The 22,052-nt window shown below is 41.4% G+C and overlaps 1 protein-coding gene across 14 annotated transcripts in view; it reads right to left on the reverse strand.

Annotated features, from left to right (window-relative positions):
* RBFOX1 (RNA binding fox-1 homolog 1) overlaps window positions 1-22,052 on the reverse strand; it is a 2,068,635-nt gene that overhangs the window by 729,204 nt on the left and 1,317,379 nt on the right. For all 14 annotated transcript variants that reach the window (XM_043455516.1, XM_043455518.1, XM_043455526.1 and 11 more), the window contains one exon: window positions 21,585-21,626. In XM_043455516.1, coding sequence (XP_043311451.1) covers window positions 21,585-21,626 — 42 coding nt within the window. The remainder of the gene's footprint in view (window positions 1-21,584; window positions 21,627-22,052) is intronic.

Here is a 22,052-nt window from a genome sequence, read left to right on the forward strand (position 1 = left end):
TATGAGTGGGCTTGTCAACCATGACACTGAAACAGGGATTTACAGCCATAAATCCAGAATATGTACAAACTGTTACAAGTAGGTATTTGGTTGGTAATGGAAAAGTGGCATTTAGAACTGTTTACACATCCTCTGTGTTGTTCATTCCACTGCAAACATTTAAAGAGAGTCAAATATTTGTAAGGAGATACCCAGTTGATGCATTTGAGTGAAACTAGGATGGCATACGATTTAGGTTTTCATATGAAAATATTCTACATCTCCACAAATAAATTTAGCATATCTTATTTATTTTTAATAGATTATGTGACTCTCCTTCCATTTTTAACACTAGATGCCTGCTAAGTTGATTCAGTCATGTCCAACTCTTTGCTACCCTATAGACTATAGTCCGCCAGGCTCCTCTATCTATGGGATTCTCCAGGCAAGAATACTGGAGTGGGTTGCCTTTCCTTCTCTAGGGGATCTTCCCAACCCAGGGATCAAAACTGCGTCTCTTACATATCTTGCACTGGCAGGAGGGTTCCTAACCACGAGCGCCACCTAGGAAGAAGCCCTTTTAACACTTGGGTAAAGCCAATTTTTCCTTTCCACTTAACTCTGCAAAAAATAAAAGCAGCACATGCGTGATGATGAATACTGATAACAAGAAACAAACTATAGTATTCACATTATCTAAATAAAGCAACAGTTCTCAGTTTCAAAAATTTGTCTCCATGTAAGCCCACCATCTCATGGATTTTTATTTATTTAAAAATTGTCTTTTAAAGAAAAAGCTAAAAATCTGGATATTTATGTTAAAATTTCAATTTTTTAAAATACTGGCAAACATGATGATGATTATTATTTTTATTCTGTCATTGTGCATGCCAAAAAGTGTCCCAAAGCAACATAGCAGCCCTAAGTTCTCCACTTCACGACTCTCTTCTAGAGTTCATTGGGGACCTTCAGTGCTGTAGTTTTTTAAAAGTTCCCTAAAATTAATAACTGGGAGCATCTGAGGACCTTGGTTATCAACAAGCAATGAAGCACTTTTATTGCTAGTGTCCAGGGCAGGGGTTTATATTACAATGGTTTTATTTTATCCAACCTTAACTATTCCCTATATATGTAGAATCACTGTAGTCTGCACTTTTGCAATAGGACGAGACTATCTATCTTAGTGAGATCAGCCCCCCAGCTTCAGCCCCATTACTCACAAACTTCCAATAACGTTGGCTCTCTATCTTTAGAGTTTACCATATATGCCCTCTTCATTTTTGTGGATCTCTTCGCCTTTTCTCTCTTTTTCTTTAATTCCCAATCTTTGACTTCCCTTGACACTGCTATGGATGAGTCCTTTTTCTATCTCTCACTGATTTTCATCCCCAGAAGTCTGCATAATGTTTCACCGGGATGGTCCTATGGTCTTAGTCATCTACACTCAAATTGCACAACAGACAGAACAAAGACTGTCTTTCCAAGAGAAGATGCACTCTGTGTATCTTTGCTTTTGAGCAGTTTCTTTATAATGTCCTGGGAATGTTATTTCTTTGCATTTAGATTGCTTACACATGTTTTTCCTGTACTCCCAGGATTTATACGTCGGTATTTTATAGGTTGATGTTTTCACCATAGTTGGAAAGTTTTTGGTCATTACTTCTTCAAATATATTTTCTGTCCTATTTTCTGTCTCTATCCTCCATTTAGAACTTCAATTACATGTTTTTAAATGTCTGATATTTCCCACGGGCCACAGAGGCTTTGTTCAACTATTTCTCAATATTTTTTTCTTCTCTCTGTTCCTCAATGCTATTATTGTATTCTATCTTCTTCAGGTTTACTATATCTATCTTCAGGTTTACTGATTTCTTTATTCAGCACTTTCTAATCTGCTGTTTACATTTCAGATAGTATATAACCACCTGAGTTCTAGAATTCAATTTAGTTCCTACTTACAGGTTTCATTACACTCCTGAGATTTTCATTAATGAACTTACTGTGTCCATCTTTTTCTTGAAATTCTTCAGTGTATAATAGTTTTTTTAGAGTAATTTATCTACTAATCTAAACATTCGATTCACCTTGTAGTCACTTTCTATTGACTGTTTTTTTGTTGTTTTCCTCCTAATCAGTGGCCAAAAAATGTTTTCTTAAAGGGCCAGAGAAGAAATATTTTAGGCATTGTGGACTTTCTGGTCTCTGATGAAACTACTCAACTCTACCATTGGCTGCATTCCAGTGAAACTTTATTTACAAAAGGAGGTGGTTTTCTCACAAGCTATAATTTGCCAGTCCCTGACCTAGATGATTGTTCTTTTCTTTTTTTTTCTCTTCTACTCATGATTAGTGTAGTTGTTGTTCTGTGGTGGACATTTTAATTGATACATGATAAAGGGTCTAAATTTTATTTTGTTTTTTTTTTTCCTTTAAGCTACAGTTTTGTTTCGCTTTTTTGTTGTTGTTGTCATTCTTTTCCTCCCCAGAAACCCTTAAATAATTCGTAAATGCTCTTGACCTCTTCAAGTTCATTTTCATAATTGGTTAGGGCAAGTCTGCTTTGAATTTGTCCATAGTCTTAAGGCATAGCTCTTATTAAAGGGCTGGGATTGGCTGACATTTTCAATAAAGGCCAGATAATGAAAATTTTAGGCTTTGCAGATGACATGTGATTTTAATCACCTATTCTTATTTTTAACCCTTTAAAAACATTTAAAAAATATTCATAGGCCATGGGCTACTCAAAAACAAGCCATAGGCCAGATGTGGCCTGTGAGGCATAGTTAGTTGACCCTTGGACAAAATCAGAGGACGCACTGGTACATTATAATCTCTTATCGTAGGGCAGCTCTCTGGGATATAGGTTATCGTACAGGTGAAATTATGTACTGGCCTTCATCCTACTTTCTTTCACTATATTAATAATAAAAAGCAATATTCAACTTGTATTTTCAAACATTTATCTAGATTCTATTATGTTATAGGCATTAGAGAACAGAAAAGTAAGTAAAATTAGCTCTAGGGGATTAACTATAAGGGCAGTAGGAAGGTAGAAAAAAGAGACCATGAACTAGTTAATAGGTAAATAAACTAGGCAATTACAGATTACATGTATGAGGGCACGAAAAACCACTCCAGTCTTTGCCTAGAGAATCCCATGGACAGAGGAGCTTAGCAGGGGGTCACAAAAAGTTGGACATAACTGAAGCGACTTAGTATGCATGCAAGCATAAAGAAGGTGATAAACAGCAAGATCCTCTATGACCCACCTCCCAGAATATTGGAAACAAAAGCAAAACTAAACAAATGGGACCTAATGAAACTTAAGAGCTTTTGCACTACAAAGAAAACTGTAAGTAAGGTGAAAAGACAGCCCTCAGATTGGGAGAAAATAATAGCAAATGAAGAAACAAACAAAGGATTAATCTCAAAAATATACAAGCAACTCCTGCAGCTCAATTCCAGAAAAATAAATGACCCAATCAAAAAATGGGCCAAAGAACTAAACAGACATTTCTCCAAAGAAGACATACAGATGGCTAACAAACACATGAAAAGATGCTCAACATCACTCATTATCAGAGAAATGCAAATCAAAACCACAATGAGGTACCATTACACGCCAGTCAGGATGGCTGCTATCCAAAAGTCTACAAGCAATAAATGCTGGAGAGGGTGTGGAGAAAAGGGAACCCTCTTACACTGTTGGTGGGAATGCAAACTAGTACAGCCACTATGGAAAACAGTGTGGAGATTCCTTAAAAAACTGGAAATAGAACTGCCATATGACCCAGCAATACCACTTCTGGGCATACACACTGAGGAAACCAGATCTGAAAGAGACACGTGCACCCCAATGTTCATCGCAGCACTGTTTATAATAGCCAGGACATGGAAGCAACCTAGATGCCCATCAGCAGATGAATGGATAAGGAAGCTGTGGTACATATACACCATGGAATATTACTCAGCTGTTAAAAAGAATTCATTTGAACAAGTCCTAATGAGATGGATGAAACTGGAGCCCCTTATACAGAGTGAAGTAAGCCAGAAAGATAAAGAACATTACAGCATACTAACACATATACATGGAATTTAGAAAGATGGTAATGATAACCCTATATGCAAAACAGAAAAAGAGACACAGAAGTACAGAACAGACTTTTGAACTCTGTGGGAGAAGGTGAGGGTGGGATGTTTCGAAAGAAGAGCATGTATATTATCTATGGTGAAACAGATCACCAGCCCAGGTGGGATGCATGAGACAAGTGCTCGGGCCTGGTGCGCTGGGAGGACCCAGAGGAATCGGGTGGAGAGGGAGGTGGGAAGGGGGATTGGGATGGGGAATACGTGTAACTTTACGGCTGATTCATATCAATGTATGACAAAACCCACTGAAATGTTGTGAAGTAATTAGCCTCCAACTAATAAAAAAAAATAATAAATAAAAAAAAAAGAAGAAGAAGGTGATAAGCATAGTAACCAAATAAAGAGTAAGAGTAGTATTAAGCTTTTGCAAGGTCCTTCTGGCCCAGAAGAGTGAATGGAATGTTGAGAAAACATGATCATTGTGCAAAACAGGGGTTTATTGGACAGGACAGAAGGACGATTCATAATTACACCAGAACAACAGTGGTAATTGGGACTGTTCCAAGCAACCCAGAATATATATTTACCCTAAAAGGGAACAAGAACAAGAAAGCAGGTCAGGTTCTTAGAAAGCTCTGGGGGTAATCTGCATGAGAAATCATGGAAGCCTCAACTCTGTTTACGAAAATGGATTTGGAGAGGCACTGACAGATTTGAGAGATCGTATGGATCTCAAATCTGAAGGAGGTTGTAGAGACAAGGAAGATGTAAGAGCCAAGAGCGACACCTTGGTTTTATGGCCTCAGCAAATGAATCAGGATCTCTTATGAGGAGACAGAAGAAGAAAGGAAGACTAGAATGATGGATATGTGTGGAAAGGGAAGATGGATGAACGTGGATTTGGGTATATTGAGTTTGAGATGCTTAAGTAATACTTAAGTTGAAATAAACAGTAGTCTTTGGTTATTAAAACCCAGAATTCAGGCAAGATTTCAAAGCTGGGGGACGGGTGGGGAATATCCTTTAAACGATCTGCCTCAGGGGCTTCCCTGGTAATCTGCCTGTCAATGCAGGAGACACAGGTTCCATCCCTGGTCCAGGAAGGTCCACATGCCACAGAGCACCTAAGCCCATGAACCACAACTACCAAGCCTGTGTTCTGGAGCCTGGGAACCACAGGTGCTAAGCCCACGTGCTGCAGCTACTGAAACCCGCATGCCCTAGAGCCCGTGTTCCACAGCAACAGAAATGATGAGCATCCCATGCATAGCAACTAGAGAAATAGCCCCCACTGGCCGCAACTAAAGAAAAGCGTGCACAGCAACAAAGACCCAGCACAGCCAAAAATAAATAGACAAATAAATAAAATTATTTAAAAAAAAATCTCTCCCAGTCTTAGCATCTAGGATGAGCAATACTATCCTCCTCTGAGCTCTCACAGCACCCCATTTCATAACTACTAAATGGCACTTTCTTCTGCCTTATTTTATCATTACTTATTTCCACATTTCACACCTTCGAGAAGACTGCATACCCCTCAAAGGCAAGATACCTACTTACTTTGCCTTAACGGTTAGATAGCTACTTTCCTGGTGGTGTACAGATGCTCAGTAGAAACTATTAGAATAATGTCATTGTCCTAAGATGCCTAAGGATCAACACTTCTTAAGATGACAGGTTTATAGGAGCAGCAGAGAAGCTGAGACTTTGAAGAATCTACAGTGTGTTAAATCAGATGGGACCCATATTTTTCAGGCTTGGGGTAAGGATGTGTCCATGAAGAGCTAGCCTGTTTGTTAGGAGTTCATTTCTCTTATTGGCAAATGTATCCAGAAGAACGCACAACCACATGCCTCTCTGGGCAAAACTGCATGCACTAAAGACTGCAAATTCAGACCTGATCCCTGCTCACTGGTTCATCAACCCTCCTAACCACAGTCCTGCAAATTCAGACCTGATCCCTGCTCACTGGTTCATCAACCCTCCTAACCACAGTCTTGTCAGCTCTGGTTTTTGTTGACCTTAATCAATCTGATATCTATAAAGTTAGGTCAGAACCTTCCTGGTAGTTCAGTGGTAAATAATTCACGTGTCAATGCAGGAGACACCAGAGATGCGGGTTCAATTCCTGAGTTGGGAAGATCCCCTGGAGAAGGAAATGTCAACTCAATCCAGTGTTCTTGCCTGGAGGAACCCATGGATGGAGGAGCCTGGCGGGCTATAGTCCATGGGGTTGCAAAAGAATCAGACACGATTAGTGAATGAACAACAACAGTTTTGTTGCAGTTCCCCAATCTGCATCACCTGATTAGCTGAGGAGAGAAAATGGATAAGTCTGAAGTTTTAGTTTGAGGCAACTTTGCGAAAATATTCTAGACATGATGCTTTTGGCTATTTAGCAAATTATGCTTCCTGGGGCTGTGTTCCCAAATCAGTTAATGCAAAGGGAGATGACTCTGCTTAGGAATATGTAGGAGCAAATAAGCAAAACCAGGTTAATCAAAACCACTTAAACATCAACTCAGCTATCTTGAAAACTGTCCTATGTTTAATTCAGACATCCATAAAAACATGCCTTTGGCTTAAAAGTGTTGAACCATAAATGCAATCAAGATCAAGGGTATATAGCCATCAAAAATAACACTGTAAAAATCGCCGAAAATGTTTAATCTCTGACTTATTCTTGGCAGAATACTCTGTGAGTGTTCTTATCTGTGTACACACGCATTGCATCTTAGACAACGAGCTCATAGAAATCATGACTCTAAGCTTTCTATCCAGGAAGCTTGCTATATTCTTCACCACAACCTGTAAATTAGAAATACCATCAGAGCAAACACAAACGTGCAAACTGTAGCAGCAAAGGCATTGGTCTCCCCACATGCTTGAAGGACATTGTCCTGTTAAAATCGAGTGTCCCAATTACCCTGTTAGCTCAACACAAGTTGCCCAGATGTTGGTAAATGTAATATGAATGAAAGATCAAGCTTGAATCTACTCGAAAATCCAAGACTTCCATCAAGAATAGCACTGATTCGTCCATCTGATGTGTTGTACCCTCAGGTAACACAGGAGTCTAGAAAATAACCCTTGCCCTCCAAGAGACTACATATATACATATATAATATAAATAAATAAATATATATATTTCTGCTTTTAAAACACTTATCAACAGGGCTTCCCTGGTGGCTCAGACAGTGAAAAATATGTCTGCAATGCAGGAGACCCAGATTCAATCCTTGGGTCGGGAATATCCCCTGGAGAAGGGAATGGCTACCCATTCCAGTATTCTTGCCTAGAGAATCCCTTGAATGGAGGAGCTTGGTGAGCTACTGTTCTTGGAGTCACAAAGAGTCAGACACGACTGAGTGACTCAGAATGCTAAACAGGGCACAAAAATCCAAGGTACCAAAACACATCAGAATCAACTATATCCTCTTGCATCTGTTTAGTAGTAATGTCTTGGAGCTTCACAGGACATGCATAAATCTGCCAGGGGTACCATAACACATACACTGTGAAAGTTAGACAGTAAAGAAGGCTGAGCACTGTAGAAATGGTGCTTTCAAATTGTGGTGCTAGAGAAGACTCTTGAGAGTCCTGTGGACTGCAGGAGATCAAACTAGTCAATCTTAAAGGGAATCAGTCCTGAATATTCATTGGAAGGACTGATGCTGAAGCTGAGACTCCAATACTTTGGCCACCTGGAAAAGATCCTGATGCTGGGGAGGATTGAAGGCAGGAGGAGAAGGGGGTGGCAGAGGATGAGATGGTTGGATGGCATCACCAACTCAATGGCCATGAATCTGAGCAAACTCCAGGAGACTGTGGAGGACAGAGAAATCTGACATGCTGCAGTCCATGGGCTCACAAAGAGTCAGACACGACTTAGGGACTGAACAGCAAACAACAAACCATACCACAGTGCTGCAGCCTAGGTGGCTTAAACACTAGCTCTGGAGGCCAAGAGTCTGAGATCAAGGTGTCAGGCAAGTTGGTTTCTTCTGAGGCTTATACTTCTGACTTGAAGATGGCCAGGTTCTCCCTGTGTCTTCACATGGCTTTTCCTCTGTGTGTGTCTATGTTCTAATCTCTTCTTCTTATAAAGACACCAGTCCTATTGGAGTAGAGTCCACCCATATGAACTCTTTTTAACTCGATTACCTCTTTAAAGACCCATCTCTAATTACTGTCACATTCTGTTGTATGGTGGGGATTAGAATTTCAACATATGAATTTGGCTGGACATGATTCAGCCCATAATAAAATGATAATTTAGTATCTCTAGGGAGTGGTTAGGGCATCAAAATGTTTTACCAACTAAGTTTGACAAAAAAAGAAAAAAAAAATGGCAGTTTTCATTAATACTCTAGGTGGCCTCTGGGGTATACGGTGAGAAGCACTGGGCTTCCTAAGTGGCTCAGTGGTAAAGAATCCACCTGCCAATGCAGGAGACGTGGGTTTGATCTCTGGGTCAGGAAGATTCCTTTGGAGAAGGAAATGGCAACCCACTCCAGTATTCTTGCCGGGGAAATCCCATGGACAGAGGAGCCTGGCGGGCTACAGTCCAGGGGCCATGAAGAGTTTCACACAACTAAGCGACTGAGCGTGCACACACATTGAGAGGCATTAACTAAGTGACAAGTGATGATCTTGTATCAACGCTCTTCTATCTGCAGGGATCTGGGTGATTCCTTGTGGCTGAAAGAGAATATCTTACTTGTTCAAAAAAGGAATAAGCTTTGACATGCTGCTCAGGCTCATGCCAACTCAATGAAATAAACAAATGTAGGTAAAACATCTGGCCCTATGTCCTCTGTGGACAGAAACCGATAGCTGCCTTCCCTTGGTCTATCAATCCAAGGTCTATCAGTGCCAAAAGGCAGTGCTGATCCACATAGCCATCAGGGAAGCATTTTAGAAAATGATACAAGACTTGGCTTTTAGCAAACCTTTAACCAAGCTCTCAGCTCTGCAATTCTCCCAAGTTTAGCAGATGTCCCCCGTGTATCACTAAAGGTTCTTTGATCACAGGCCAAAGGAATGAATTCTGACTAACTTCAGCAGAAAAAGAGATCACTGGAAGGATATGCAATAACTCCACAGACAGCTGGATAACCAAGCATAAGTATAAAAAGAAGAAGCAGGGTGGATCTGCAAGGCTAACTTTAGGAAGGGGCTTCCTCACTCAGTCTTATCAGGATGTCACCCCTGAAATGGATCAACTCCAGCTTGTTGTCGTAATTTTTTTTCCCTATTGTGTATCACTGCCATCCACATCTGCCACAGTTTCAATGAGCATGTTTTTTTTTTTTTTTATTTCTTCTTCTTCTTTCATGTATTGATTGTTAGTCGCTCAGTCGTGTCCAACTCTTTGCAACCCCATGGACTGTAGCCCATCAGGCTCCTCTGTCCACAGAATTCTCTAGGCAAGAATACTGGAAAGAAAGTGAAAGTCACTTAGTCGTGTCTGACACTTTGTGACCCATGGACGATACAGTCCATGGAATTCTCCAGGCCAGAATAATGGAGTGGGTAGCCTTTCCCTTCTCCAGGGGATCTTCCCAACCCAAGGATCAAACCCAGGTCTCCTGCATTGCAGGCAGATTCTTTACCAGCTGAGCCACCAGGAAAGTTATTTCCTTCTCTAGGGGATCCTCCTGACCCAGGGACCAAATCTTGGGCTCCCACATTTCAGACAGATTCTTTACCATCTGGGCCAACAGGGAAGTCCTGTTGAGAGTGTCCTCCTAAATTGCATATACTCAAATCCTAATGCCCAATGTGATAGTTGTTGGAGGTGGGACCTTTGAGGGGTGATTAGGTCATAAGGGTGGGGCCCCCACAAATGGGATTAGCAGCCCCATTATAAAAAGACCCCAGAGAGATCCCCTGCCCCTTCCACTATGTCAGGCTATAATGAGAAGCCAGCTCCTCACCAAACATCCTGGCACCCTGACCTCAAACTTCCACCCTTCAAAAACAGTGAGAAATACATTTCTATTGTTGATAAGTCACCCAATTGTGGTATTTTGTTAAAACAGCCTGAATGGACTAAGACCCCCATCAACATCTCGGCAGAGGGAATCCCATTGGCTGCCTGGGCTATATCTATATCATTTGGCTTATTTATTGCCTCTGTAAGAATGAACATGGGGCTTCCCAAGTGGCTCAGTGGTAAGGAATTCACCTGTCAAGCAGGCGAAGAGGATTTGACCCCTGAGTCAGGAAGACTCACTGGAGAAGGAAAGGGCAACCCACCCCAGTATTCTTGCCTGGGAAATCCCATGGACAGAGGAGTTTGACGGTTACAATCCATGGGGTCACAAAGAGTTAGACGTGACTGAGCGACTAAACAACAACAAAGAATGAACACGTGAGGGAAGAGAATTAACCCCAAGAGCACACAGAATGCTGTTCCCTGAGAGGAGGGATGCTTGCTGGACACAAACAATAAACAAGCATGTGTCCACAACACCTGCTATGTGCTTGCAAACAGCACAGCCTGAGTGAGGGATCTCTAAAGACAGAGCTAATGATGAGCTCATGATGCTCTTATGATGGAGTGTAGGAGGCCTTGTTGTCTGATGAAAACTTGCCTCTTTCTTCACCCAAGCAGAGGAAAGTACACATACTTATTTATCTGATTCTTGCCCCATTCTCCCTGTTCCCTATCAAGTTTTTGTGTTTTTTTTTTTTTTTTTTTCTTGGAATGGCATTTAGATCTCAGAAGTACACTGCAAGAGGGTAAGTCTTCACTGAGGCATCAGTCATAGAAATGAGGAACGCTGATGACAAATTGAAATGTCAGCATTATTAGCAGTTTTGTTGGAAGCTGTTTGATACTGATTTAATGATAAAACAAGAAATAGGACAAACGTGCCCTGGAAAGGTGGGGATGCTGACGTGGGAAACTAGGCTAAAATGAAAGCAAAGGAAAAGGAAAATAAATATTAGGCCAAGTGTGCTAAATGTAATAACTCTGGAGTCTTCCCCAGAGGAAGCGATGAAATGCCTGAGGAGATGCAAAGGAGGACAGATGCATTATCACACAAGTGAGTGCCAGGATTCAACATCTAAGACGTAGGGAGGTAGCTACCTGTACCTCTCTCTGTGTAACCGTGCCTCACTATGAAGCTGGGAAAACTAGTGTCTGTAACTAATCAGCTGGTTTCTTGATCCATTCTCCTTCCAGCTCATCTGTTATTGATCTTTTGAATATTGGGAAACCCATGAGATCTGGAAGGAAGAGTGTGCAAAAATGAAGACAACATTTTTTTAAAATTTAAATGTATTTATGAATTTCTTATTTTAGTAGGGAAGCTGACCCTGGAGAATTTTCTGGTGGTCTGAATTACAGTCAATTCTACAAGTAGAGAGCTAATTATTTTGCTGAAGCTGAAGTTCCAATAATTTGGCCATCTGATGCAAAGAACCAACTCACTGGAAAAGACCCTGATGCTGGGAAAGATTGAAGGCAGGAGGAGAAGGGGATGACAGAGGATGAGATGGTTGGATGGCATCACCAACTCCACAGACATTGAGTTTGAGCAAATTCTGGGAGATGGTGAAGGACAGGGAAGCCTGGTGTGCTGCAGTCCATGGGGTCGCAGAGAGTTGTACACGATTTGGGACTGAACAACAACAAACTCCCTTTGGTTGGGAAAAAATCTCTAAGATGGGACCATTAGTTTTATAAGATTAAAGCAAGCATCAATCTTTTTTTTTTTCCCCTTGTGTGTGCACACCTGAATATACGTGGAAGCAATGAACCAGGTAGGGGCAATGATGGTGAGTCATTTAAGTCATGCACACTGGATTTCTGTCACCTCTTGAGTATTTGTCAAAGATTTGTTGTTCAATCGCTGTGCCAATCACCAAAGCCTGACTTTAACAGAGTTTTGGGGGTGTTAACATAGACGATAATATTCATGCCTCTAGAGAAGTGGTTCTGAAGACAGGATGATCTAGACAGGAAAGTTACCAGACACTTGTTAAGAAAAGAGAATATTCTGGAGCAGCTGAACATCAGTTTGCATTGGACAAGCCCCGTGATACATATGTGGACAATGTCACTCTCTATGTGGAGTTCCAGAAACTACTTGCTGGGGGATCCTGAGAAAGAGGATAAACTTTTCCCTCCATTCTAGATTGATGGGTTAGCACATAAAAATAAGCATAATTTTATTTTGTGTTTCAAGCCCTTGTATCAGCTCTCGAGAAGGCATCTCATTTGGGAATGGGAGAAGGTAGTTCATTAGAAGCCTTTGAAAAGAAGGAATCACTTTTAAAGAGATACAGAGGTTTCTTAAATTTTTTGCTTTAATGTAAAATATATTAATGTGCATTAATTTATTGATCTTTGATGTTGAGTACAAGGCCTTTGAGTGCCGACTGAAATCCCTCATCATCTTTTCCACACAAACCTCATCCATATTTCTCAGTCTCCAGTGGAAGTCAGCCAACCATGGCTTGGGGGCCAAACCTGACCCAACCCTTATTCTTGTAAATAAAGTTTTATTGGAACACAGCCTTGCTCATTCATTTTGCCTATGGCTGTTTAAGTGCTACAAAGACAATTTTGAACAATAGCGGTAGAAAATGTATTGCTGTGAAGCCTAAAAGACTCATTATCTGGCCCTTTACAGAAAAAGTTTGCCAAGCTCTGATCTATACTATCAGTTCTGGCTTTGTTTAATGTTAAGCAAGAATTCCAAGATGCATTTGAAAAATTCTGAGTGCAGAATCTTTCCAGATTTCTGAGGGTTCTTTTTCTGCTAACATGTTAGCATCCTCTTACAGCTAATCCAAATAATGTTTGAGGCTTGCTTTCATAGACTGTTTCCAAAGCATTAACTTAGTTTTCAGAGAAACAGCTCTTTTTCTTATTGCACTCATTTTTCACCAGTTTACATAATATTCCACTAAATAATGTAATTACAATAACAAGTGCAGCTGGCAGAAGCAGGTCTGGGAATAAATACAACTGACTCTTGGCAAGCAGACACCTCAACGGGTGAAGAGAAAGGTGAGGCTGCACAAAACAGTCAGTTCACAGGCTGCACAGACATCTGTCAATATGTTTTATAAAGGGGTAGGACGGTGTGTGTTACTCTGGCTGGTTTGATAAGTGGAGGCCAATTAGGTATGTGTTTCCATCCGGGTCCTTTTACACAGCATCTCTCATTTCAGGAAATTATCATTTCCCCCTGTACCATTTTGTGCGGGTCTTTTAACAAATACTCATCTTCTTCACTAACCTGTAAGGTTTGGGAGAATGGCAGCCATGTAGGTTTTGCTATACCCTTCTGTCTCCACCACTTGGCAGAGTGATGGGCATATGGTACATGATCCAAAAACACTTCTTGGGCTTCCCTGGTGGCTCAGTGGTAAAGAACCTGCCTGCCAATGCAGGAGACATGGGTTGGACCCCTGACCCAGGAAGATCCCACGGGCCGAGAAGCAACTAAGCCCTTGTGCCATGACTACTGAGTCCATGCTCCAGACTCAGGAGCCGTAACTACTGAAGCCTGCACGCCCCAGATTCTACAATATTAACAGTAATGTAGTTAATATTTCTTTTTAAAGCAACTCATTTTTAACCTAAATAGATGGACTTGCCAAGGAAACTTCGCGCTGCCTCTGCAAAAGAGAACCATATCTACAGTCATGAATGGAAGAGAATGCAATGAGAAGCCTGGGCACTTTAACTAAAGAGTGACCCCCTGCCTGCTGCAACAAAAGAAAAGCCTGCAGCAATGAGGACCAGCACAGCCAAAAAAAGTAAAACTATATTAAAAAAAAAAAAGCTGACTGTGCTGGTTTGCATGTAGCTCTTTCCCTTATCTACACACCCCTGAAAAAGCAAACAAACTTCTTGAATAAACAGTTGAAGGGAAGGAGGCACTCTTACTTAGAATGTGCCATTCTAAACCTGTAATCCCCAAACCATGAATCTTGTGAGGTCATTTCAAGGAGTAGGGAGCTGACGTTTCTTTCCCTGCTGTCCTAAGACCCATCGAGGATGGTTGGGCCTTTTGGAGGGTGGGGGGCAGAGAGGCGGGGAAAGATGGCTTTGATGTTGACAGCTCACTTCCCAGGAGGTTGGGAAAGTTTCATTTTCTGATGCCCGGATGAAGGCAATGGGTTTAAGCCAAGAGGATCATTAGCCATTTGCATTCTGCAATCTACATCACTCTTGCATCGAGCAGAAATGAGAAACTTGCTTCTAACTGGCAAATTAAATATTGATAAGGCAGATCTGCTCAACAATATCTTTCACAAGGCTGGCGCTATCATTTTAGTGTTTCTAAAACTTCTGTCATTTGCATTCCAGTGTCACAATTTTTGTCATAACTGCAGGCAATCTGTAACATTATGTAGTTAATATTTATCTTTAAAGCAACTCGTTTTTAACCTAAATAGATGTACTTGCCGAAGAAACTTTGTGTTGACGCTGCAAACAGAAAACCGTATCTACAGTCATGAATGTAAGTTAATAGAAAAAAAATTAATACCTAATAATTATTACCAACCTTTACCAGACACTGTTCTAACACACGAAAGCACCTCATATGCATTAATTATTTTAATCTTTGTTTGCTGGCATGCACGTCGTACACACATCTTATTAAATGCATGCAGCTATAATCTCCATTAAAAGAGGAGGAATTGGAGGAAGAGAAGATTTAAGTAACACGCTTAAGTACTAAATCACAGAGTCTAGATTTTTATCTCAGTAGGCCTAGCTCCAGGCCCCTTGTTTTTAACTACGATATTTTGCAAACAGTGTTTTTAAAGTCTGGATAGATGCCTTGGCTGCTGCAGGCTTTAAGCCTGAGGCATGCTCCTTTTCTGTTAAAAAAAAAAAAAAAAAAAGAGCTTAGAAATTGGTAGAGACTTGTTAAAGATTCCTCATTTAAACAGGGTTTCTCATTGACATAAAGAGTATCGAGAGAGAACTGAAAAGGGAGTAACTTCCTAAGTGATTCATCATTTCCTTTTTTTTTTTATTTGACACACTTCTTTCTTTAAATTTCCATTGTTTACACCCACATACTAATAGACTAATAGAAGCAGTTGCTGTTTTTTTTATTTTTTTATTTTTTTATTAGTTGGAGGCTAATTACTTCACAACATTTCAGTGGGTTTTGTCATACATTGATATGAATCAGCCATAGATTTACACGTATTCCCCATCCCGATCCCCGCTCCCACCTCCCTCTCCACCCGATTCCTCTGGGTCTTCCCAGTGCACCAGGCCAGAGCACTTGTCTCATGCATTTCCTTTTAACTTGACGTTCACCACCTGGAGGCTGGATCATGTTGGGTAGGTGTCTCACTTTGGGAAACACTGAGCTATAAGTGGGATGATACCGTTTAGTCACTAAGTCTTGTCTGACTCTTGCGACACCATGGACTGTAGCCTGCCTGGATCCTCTATCCATGGGATTCTCCAGGCAAGAATACTGGAGTGGGTTGCCATTTCCTTCTCCAAGGGATCTTCCTGACCCGAGGATTGAACTCACATTGGCAGGCAGATTCTTTACCACTGAATCACCTGGGAAACCGTTAAGTGGAGTGTAGCATACTTATTTCCCAGTAGTATGCTACTGTAGCATACTTATTTTGCTCAGCTCTGGTCTCCAAGTTTGGAAAGTATAGCAAACATCCTTGGGGATATTTACTCACTGGCAATGATCTTCTTTCTCAGATTATTTAGTCATCCCTCAATAGCTGACCCTGGGCAACTAGCTTTATTTACACTGCCCCTTTAACACAGCTGATTGGACCATAGTGAGGAACTGACCGAAGGTTGGGCCAACCAGATTCCTTTTCCAGGAAATCTATAATCAGGATTCATGAACACCTGTACCTGTAGGAACAAATGCTGCATAAATCTTAGTGTCTGGAAAGTGCCATGTGCCTAAAGAAGGTGAAGAGAGCCTTCAAAAAGCAATGCAAAAGAGTGGACCCACAAGGATAAACAAACAGAAGGGGTAGGAAAATGCTGCCTGAATCCTGATAGCTTTCAGCTTCTAAGCTCTGTTCCTTGTGAGGCCTGATTACTTGCCTTTTCTGCTTAGGCTGGCCCAAGCCAGTTTCTATCATCTGCTAACTAAGTGAGGGGTGGTTTTCTTCTGAAGACATTACCACGCCATCAGGTACAGAAACCATCCTCTGAATTATTATTATGTTTTGTTGTTGTTTTTTTTTAGTTTGGGGATAGCATGGGGACAGACAGGCTCTGAGCGCATTTTCTGGCCTGTTAATCCTAGTGGGAGGGCTTCCTTGATGGCTCAGAGGGTAAGGAATCCGACTGCAAATGCAGGAGATACAGGAGACGCAGGTTCAATACCTGGGTCAGGAAGACCCCCTGGAGGAGGAAATGGTAACCCACTCCAGTATTCTTCCCTGAAAAATCCCATAGACAAAGGAGCCTGGTGGGCTACATGGGTTGCAAAGAGGAGGACGCGACTGAGCAACTAACCACACTCACACATCTTCCTAGTGGGAAGAGGGATGAGAGGACCAGTCGGAAGAATGTTAGATCAATAATTGAGAACATCATTGATGATGAGTATATACTTTTTGGGGGAAGAGCTTTATGAAAGTCATTTAATTCAATCAACAATCCTTTAAGAAAGTCTCCCTATTTTGCACATAGAGAAACTCAAGCATAGACAGGAACCTAAGCCCATCACCAGAGCTCCTAACTGCCCCTAACCACTCAAACTATGCTGCCTCCCGTGATAGTCATCTGCCATGTTACAGGTAAAATTTAAGTCCATAGATGATTCTGATCCACCTGGGAACCAAACCTTCACCTGCCCGGTAGTGACCTGACCAAACTTCTTCAACAGTCGCTCACCCAAATCCAACAGCTGATAGCCATAGCACAAAAGATCCCTTTGTAACCAAGTATTTTATATGAATGCAAATAAAAATGATTTTTGGATTCTATGACCATACAATCCTTCCCACTGGGAGATGGATGAGAGTGACAATAATGTACTAAAATCATGCAATTTCTCTCTTAGTTGTTTGTTTCTTGGTTGGCTTCCCTTTTGGGGGGCTTCCCTTATGGCTCAGCTGGTAAAGAATCTGCCTGCAATGTGGGAGACCTGGGTTCGATCCCTGAATTGGGAAGATCCCCTGGAGAAGGAAAAGGTTACCCACTCCAGTATACTGGCCTGGAGCATTCCATAGACTGTATAGTCCATGGGGTCGCAAACAGCTGGACACACTGAGTGACTTACACTCCCTTTGTTGGTCTCATGTGCCGGAGAGATAAATGTTGATGGGTGGGTTATGACAACTGTCCAACTGGCATTGGGCATCAGTTGGCAGCAAATCTGCGTAAATGCAGCCCACAATGTCAGGAGAACTTTCAATGCACAGATTTCGTGTTGAGCCCTTGTGAGCTATCACCCCAAGGGGATCCATCAACAGTCTGAAAACATAAACTAGAAGAAGGCTTAGCCTACTCTAGATTGACAAAATTTAGGATGGAGGAATGAACAGATTTTCTGTTCTGTTGTTTGCCCACTGGCAACGAGAGTAATTCCAATAGCCTTCCGAGAAGGGTGAGTCATTGCTCAGAATGACTGGCTGGAGGCCTTCTCTTGGGAGGAGTAGAGGCCAGGAACTCATGGATGATATGTCTGGGGCTGAGCTAGGTCCTGGAGTGACGTCTTTGGTTTGCTGCCGATACCCAATGATGAGGGAAAATCAGCAAAGACAGGATCCAGGATGGTTCCAAAGAATATAAGGTGAAATACAGAGAGTGCCAAGCTGGGTAGAAAAGGCAGTTCGGAAGGGGAGATGCGACCCCTGAGACTGGCAGAGAAAACATCTGTTTCAGATTCCACGAGCCAGAGTTTGGGCATAGCTGAGGCTCTAAGTGTGGTTCCCGGAGTCCTACGTGCAGGGTTAAAGGGGTTGACAGAAAACCAGGCCCACGAGTGACAGCGAGGACTCATAGGGATTCCTTTCAAGGCCGACTCTATTGGGAAACTCCACCAACCAACAAGCTCCTCTTCTTCCTGTTTAAGAAAATCCTATCGTCTTCCGGTGACAATGTGCCTGTCCCTGGGGGGTAGGGGGGAGCGGAAATCATGGCCGCTGTGGCCAATCACTGATCTCCCAGGTCACTCTGGCAGTGACTGGCATGGTAATTGGCCAATGAGATGAAAAAGAACGTCTGCCTAGAAGGTTTCTGGGAATGATTTTACTTCAATCAAAAGCAAAAGCTCTGAGGAAACAGCTCCTCATCGCTTGAGAGGGCTGTGTTCAGCATGTGATGCTGCTTCTTCCTCTGGGAAGAAGGACAGACAGACCAAGAGAGGCACAAAGATTCTAGATCATTGCCTCCTACCCCTAAATCCACTGAATCAATGCTGAAACTGGGAGGTGGCCAAATATTTTTATGTTTTAAAGAATGCTTAGTTTTGCTATGACTTTCAGACAGTAACATTCTAACTGGAAAAACAAAACTGCAGTAATTTTTCAAGTGTTTCTCAGAGTGTATTCTGCATCCCCAAGTGGTCTGTGACCAGATGAGTTTACAAAAAATTGCATACAGAGAGGAGAGGGAGGTTCATGAGGAGGTGATACATGTATAATTATGGCTAATTTGTGTTCCTGTGTGGCAGAAACCATCACAACATTGTAAAGCAATTTTCCTCCAATTAAAAAATGTATTTTGTTTTTGCACATTAAAGGCTCTGAGAAGTCCTGCAGCTTAAATGAAAGTAAGTTTGACTCTCTTTAACATAATGAATTGAGTGAAGAATATTTTTAAGATTTTATAATATCTTTTAGAATAAGTACCTCACAGAATGCATTTTTGGGGAAAAAAATAGGATTTGTGAGAAAAGGAGAACAAGAGAGGGTTTTAGATGTACCAATACCTACATGTGTCTACATGCACAAAACATGACTGAGTAGCTGCATCTTTTTATATTATCTGCTGTTCCAGGAGGCCAAGATAAAGGGGTACATTGTATAACCATCCAATTGCCTCCTTGAAATCTGACAACTCAACAGAATGTACTGGTGAAGGGATATAAACTTGGCAACATGGCCGTGGTCCAATAATTCTGGACTGCAAATGCAGTTTGCTGTATTTAAAACTGTTTTAAGAAGTGAGGCTGGCAGATAGACACCCTTCAATGATGCTGGTAAGTAAACCACTATCTATTTTTCTCCCACTGCCTCTTTTTCTAAGGAAAAAAGAAATAATCACATTTCATTAAAATAGCCAGGTATTTCAGATGAGAACCAGATTTCTTTTCAGGAACACCCCAAAAGTGTGTCTCCCTAACAAAAAAGCAATCACCTTCCTCAAGAAGGTTTTCTTTTCAGATAATAGGGGGTCAGAGTATAAACGCAAGGGAGGACGAAAAGGAAAGGAGGGATCAAGCAGGGAGAAAAAGGAGGAGAAAGAAAACAGAAAAGGAGAAGATAGAGAAGATATCCATAGACAAGACACAGCTGTTAAAGATGAGACAGAGTCTAATAACAGTTGGGTGTCTCCCAGGAGGGAACTGGATGCCTAAGATTCAGATAGGAAGGGAAATTTTCACTGCATTCCCTTGGGCATCATTTAAATTTCAAACCCCATAAATGTGTTTCCCATCGATTGGAATGTATCTATCGATTCAAAACATAAATTACTTTAAAATGTAAAAGCAGACCTCAAGAGCAACAACAAAGCTCTGGTCCATGGTATCAGGGATGGTCTTATACAGGGCTATTGGAGTACCAGGTTAGAGTTAACTGTACGACTCCTCATATCAAATCGCAGCTTGAAATGTATTCAACAGTGTGTGTGTGTGTGTGTGTGTGTGTGTTGGGGGGGGGTGCACTCTATTCTTGTTCCTCGGCCACACCCCTGTTGACAGTACCCCCATCAATGCAAAATAATAAAGCCCTCCAACTGCACACAAGCACTTCATTACCTCCTGCATCCTTAATTTGCCGGGGGAGTCTCATTTGCCATAGAGATTTCAATTTTTTTCTTAATTCTGAGGAATTTATCAAGGCCTCCTGGAGACAAAAAAAAAAAAAAAGCACGCATTCCTCTTTATCTAGCTCTGACCTAGTTCTGGCCACATCGTCCCCATCTAAACAGGAAGAGAAATCTGAAGTTGCAATACATTATTTACTAGGATGAACCAGTAATTCAGACTGCAGGGAAAAGCAATAAGAGATCTCAGGAAAGCTTAAAACGTCTTGAAGGCTGTTTCATGAAGAAGTCACAGCTAATGCAGGCACAGGTACTTAGGAGTGAAGTGGGGAGAGATGAGAGGTTAATCCGTAGGGCCATGCTGGGACGCCACATACAATAAATATGCATAAAAGCAGAAAGCTTCAACCCACCAGCTCTCCGTTCCATGCAACTGGATTTTGTTGTTTGTTTTACATAAGGATTTAACACACCTGATGCCAAAAGCTATTGTAAAATGGAAATAACTCTGTAAATCATTGTCATCTTGAGACTGGCAGGAAGTAAAGGCTCTGAAAAGTTATAAGGTAGAGTATAAACAACATGAGGATGCATCAATAAACTAGGCGGCTGTAAGCTCTCTTCGAGCACAAGGCTTCCTTAACCCCTAACCTTGCTGTTATGATTTTAAAAGTAACAGATTCCTTTAGTTTTTATAATAAACACGACTATACGACACACAGTCCAGTAAAAATTGCCAGTTTCTACCAGTGACATTAAAGACAGGTCAACTATGACTTCACATTCATCCATCCAAGACATGATGCATTTTTTTAAAAACACAAATGGGGGGTGGGGGAGGCAATCCAGACATTTCTTAAAATACCACACCCAGGCCATCAAGGATCTCAACCATGACACCTTCACGGCAGAACAGAGCCACCAAGCCGCACTGATAAGCAAACTGTTCTCTGCTCTCATTGACGCGACACTGTTTATAGCTCATGCACTTCAGCACTGAGAGAGTTTCATTTTTAGGAAGGTAAATAGCATTTGAGTTTTAAAATTCTGTCTCCTCCTAGACACACACATGCCACTAAAACTAAAAGGTCTAGGGAGGACTCAAATTCTCCTAGAAAATGTCCTTGACTTAGTAGCGGCTCACCCACCCCAGTTAACAGCCACATAGCATTTGAGCCACTCAGCAAAGCGCCTGGCGTTCACATTAAGCCGGCAGCAAGGCGTTCTTTTGACCTTTGTTATTACTTAGACCTCGTACCGTCCATAAAAAGAGTACAATGATGTCAAACAAATTCCAGAAAAGAAGTATTTATTGCTGGATCTAAATCAAAAAATCCATATCTACTATAATGGCACTTCAAAAGAAGATATACTGTATTTACCAACTCAATCAATACTAAATTAGCCGGGATAAATATTTTCAACTCAACCAGTCTTAAGATGAAGCCCGTTATTTAGAATTCTGTGTCTGGGGAGAGACAGGGAAATTTTTGCTTATCACACAGAAACGAGACCCAGGAAGAATTTTACAAGCAGATACACCTACCCTTAGCTGCTCTCTTTCACAATTCATCTGTTGTCTTGAAACCTACAAAGAGAAGAAAAAGGGGGAAAATCAGACGGTTCTGCATGAAAACAGCATGAAAGAAAATGGAAAATTACTTCTAATCACTTGGTTCAAAGCAGACCCAGAATTAATTAATTATGCATTTAATGTTTTCTTTAGGTCCAAATAGCTTCCGCTTCTCTTGGAGTTTCAACTGTGTGATCCTGAAACACAACTAGGATGAGCTAGAGTCTTGAAGGTGGATAAAGAGAGGGATGTGAGTGAGGGTGTGGGAGGTAAAATCTGACCAGGGTGAAGCTTTCCCTCTTGCCCTCACACGTGCAGGCATTCAACATGGAAGGTCCACTTACTCAACCATTAAACAGAATGAAGTAATGTCATCTGCAGCAACATGAATGGACCTAGAGATGGTCATACTCAGTGAAGTCAGATAGAGAAGGAGAAATA

Source organism: Cervus canadensis, chromosome 32 (assembly GCF_019320065.1).
Source record: "Cervus canadensis isolate Bull #8, Minnesota chromosome 32, ASM1932006v1, whole genome shotgun sequence".
NCBI classification, from domain to species: domain Eukaryota; kingdom Metazoa; phylum Chordata; class Mammalia; order Artiodactyla; family Cervidae; genus Cervus; species Cervus canadensis.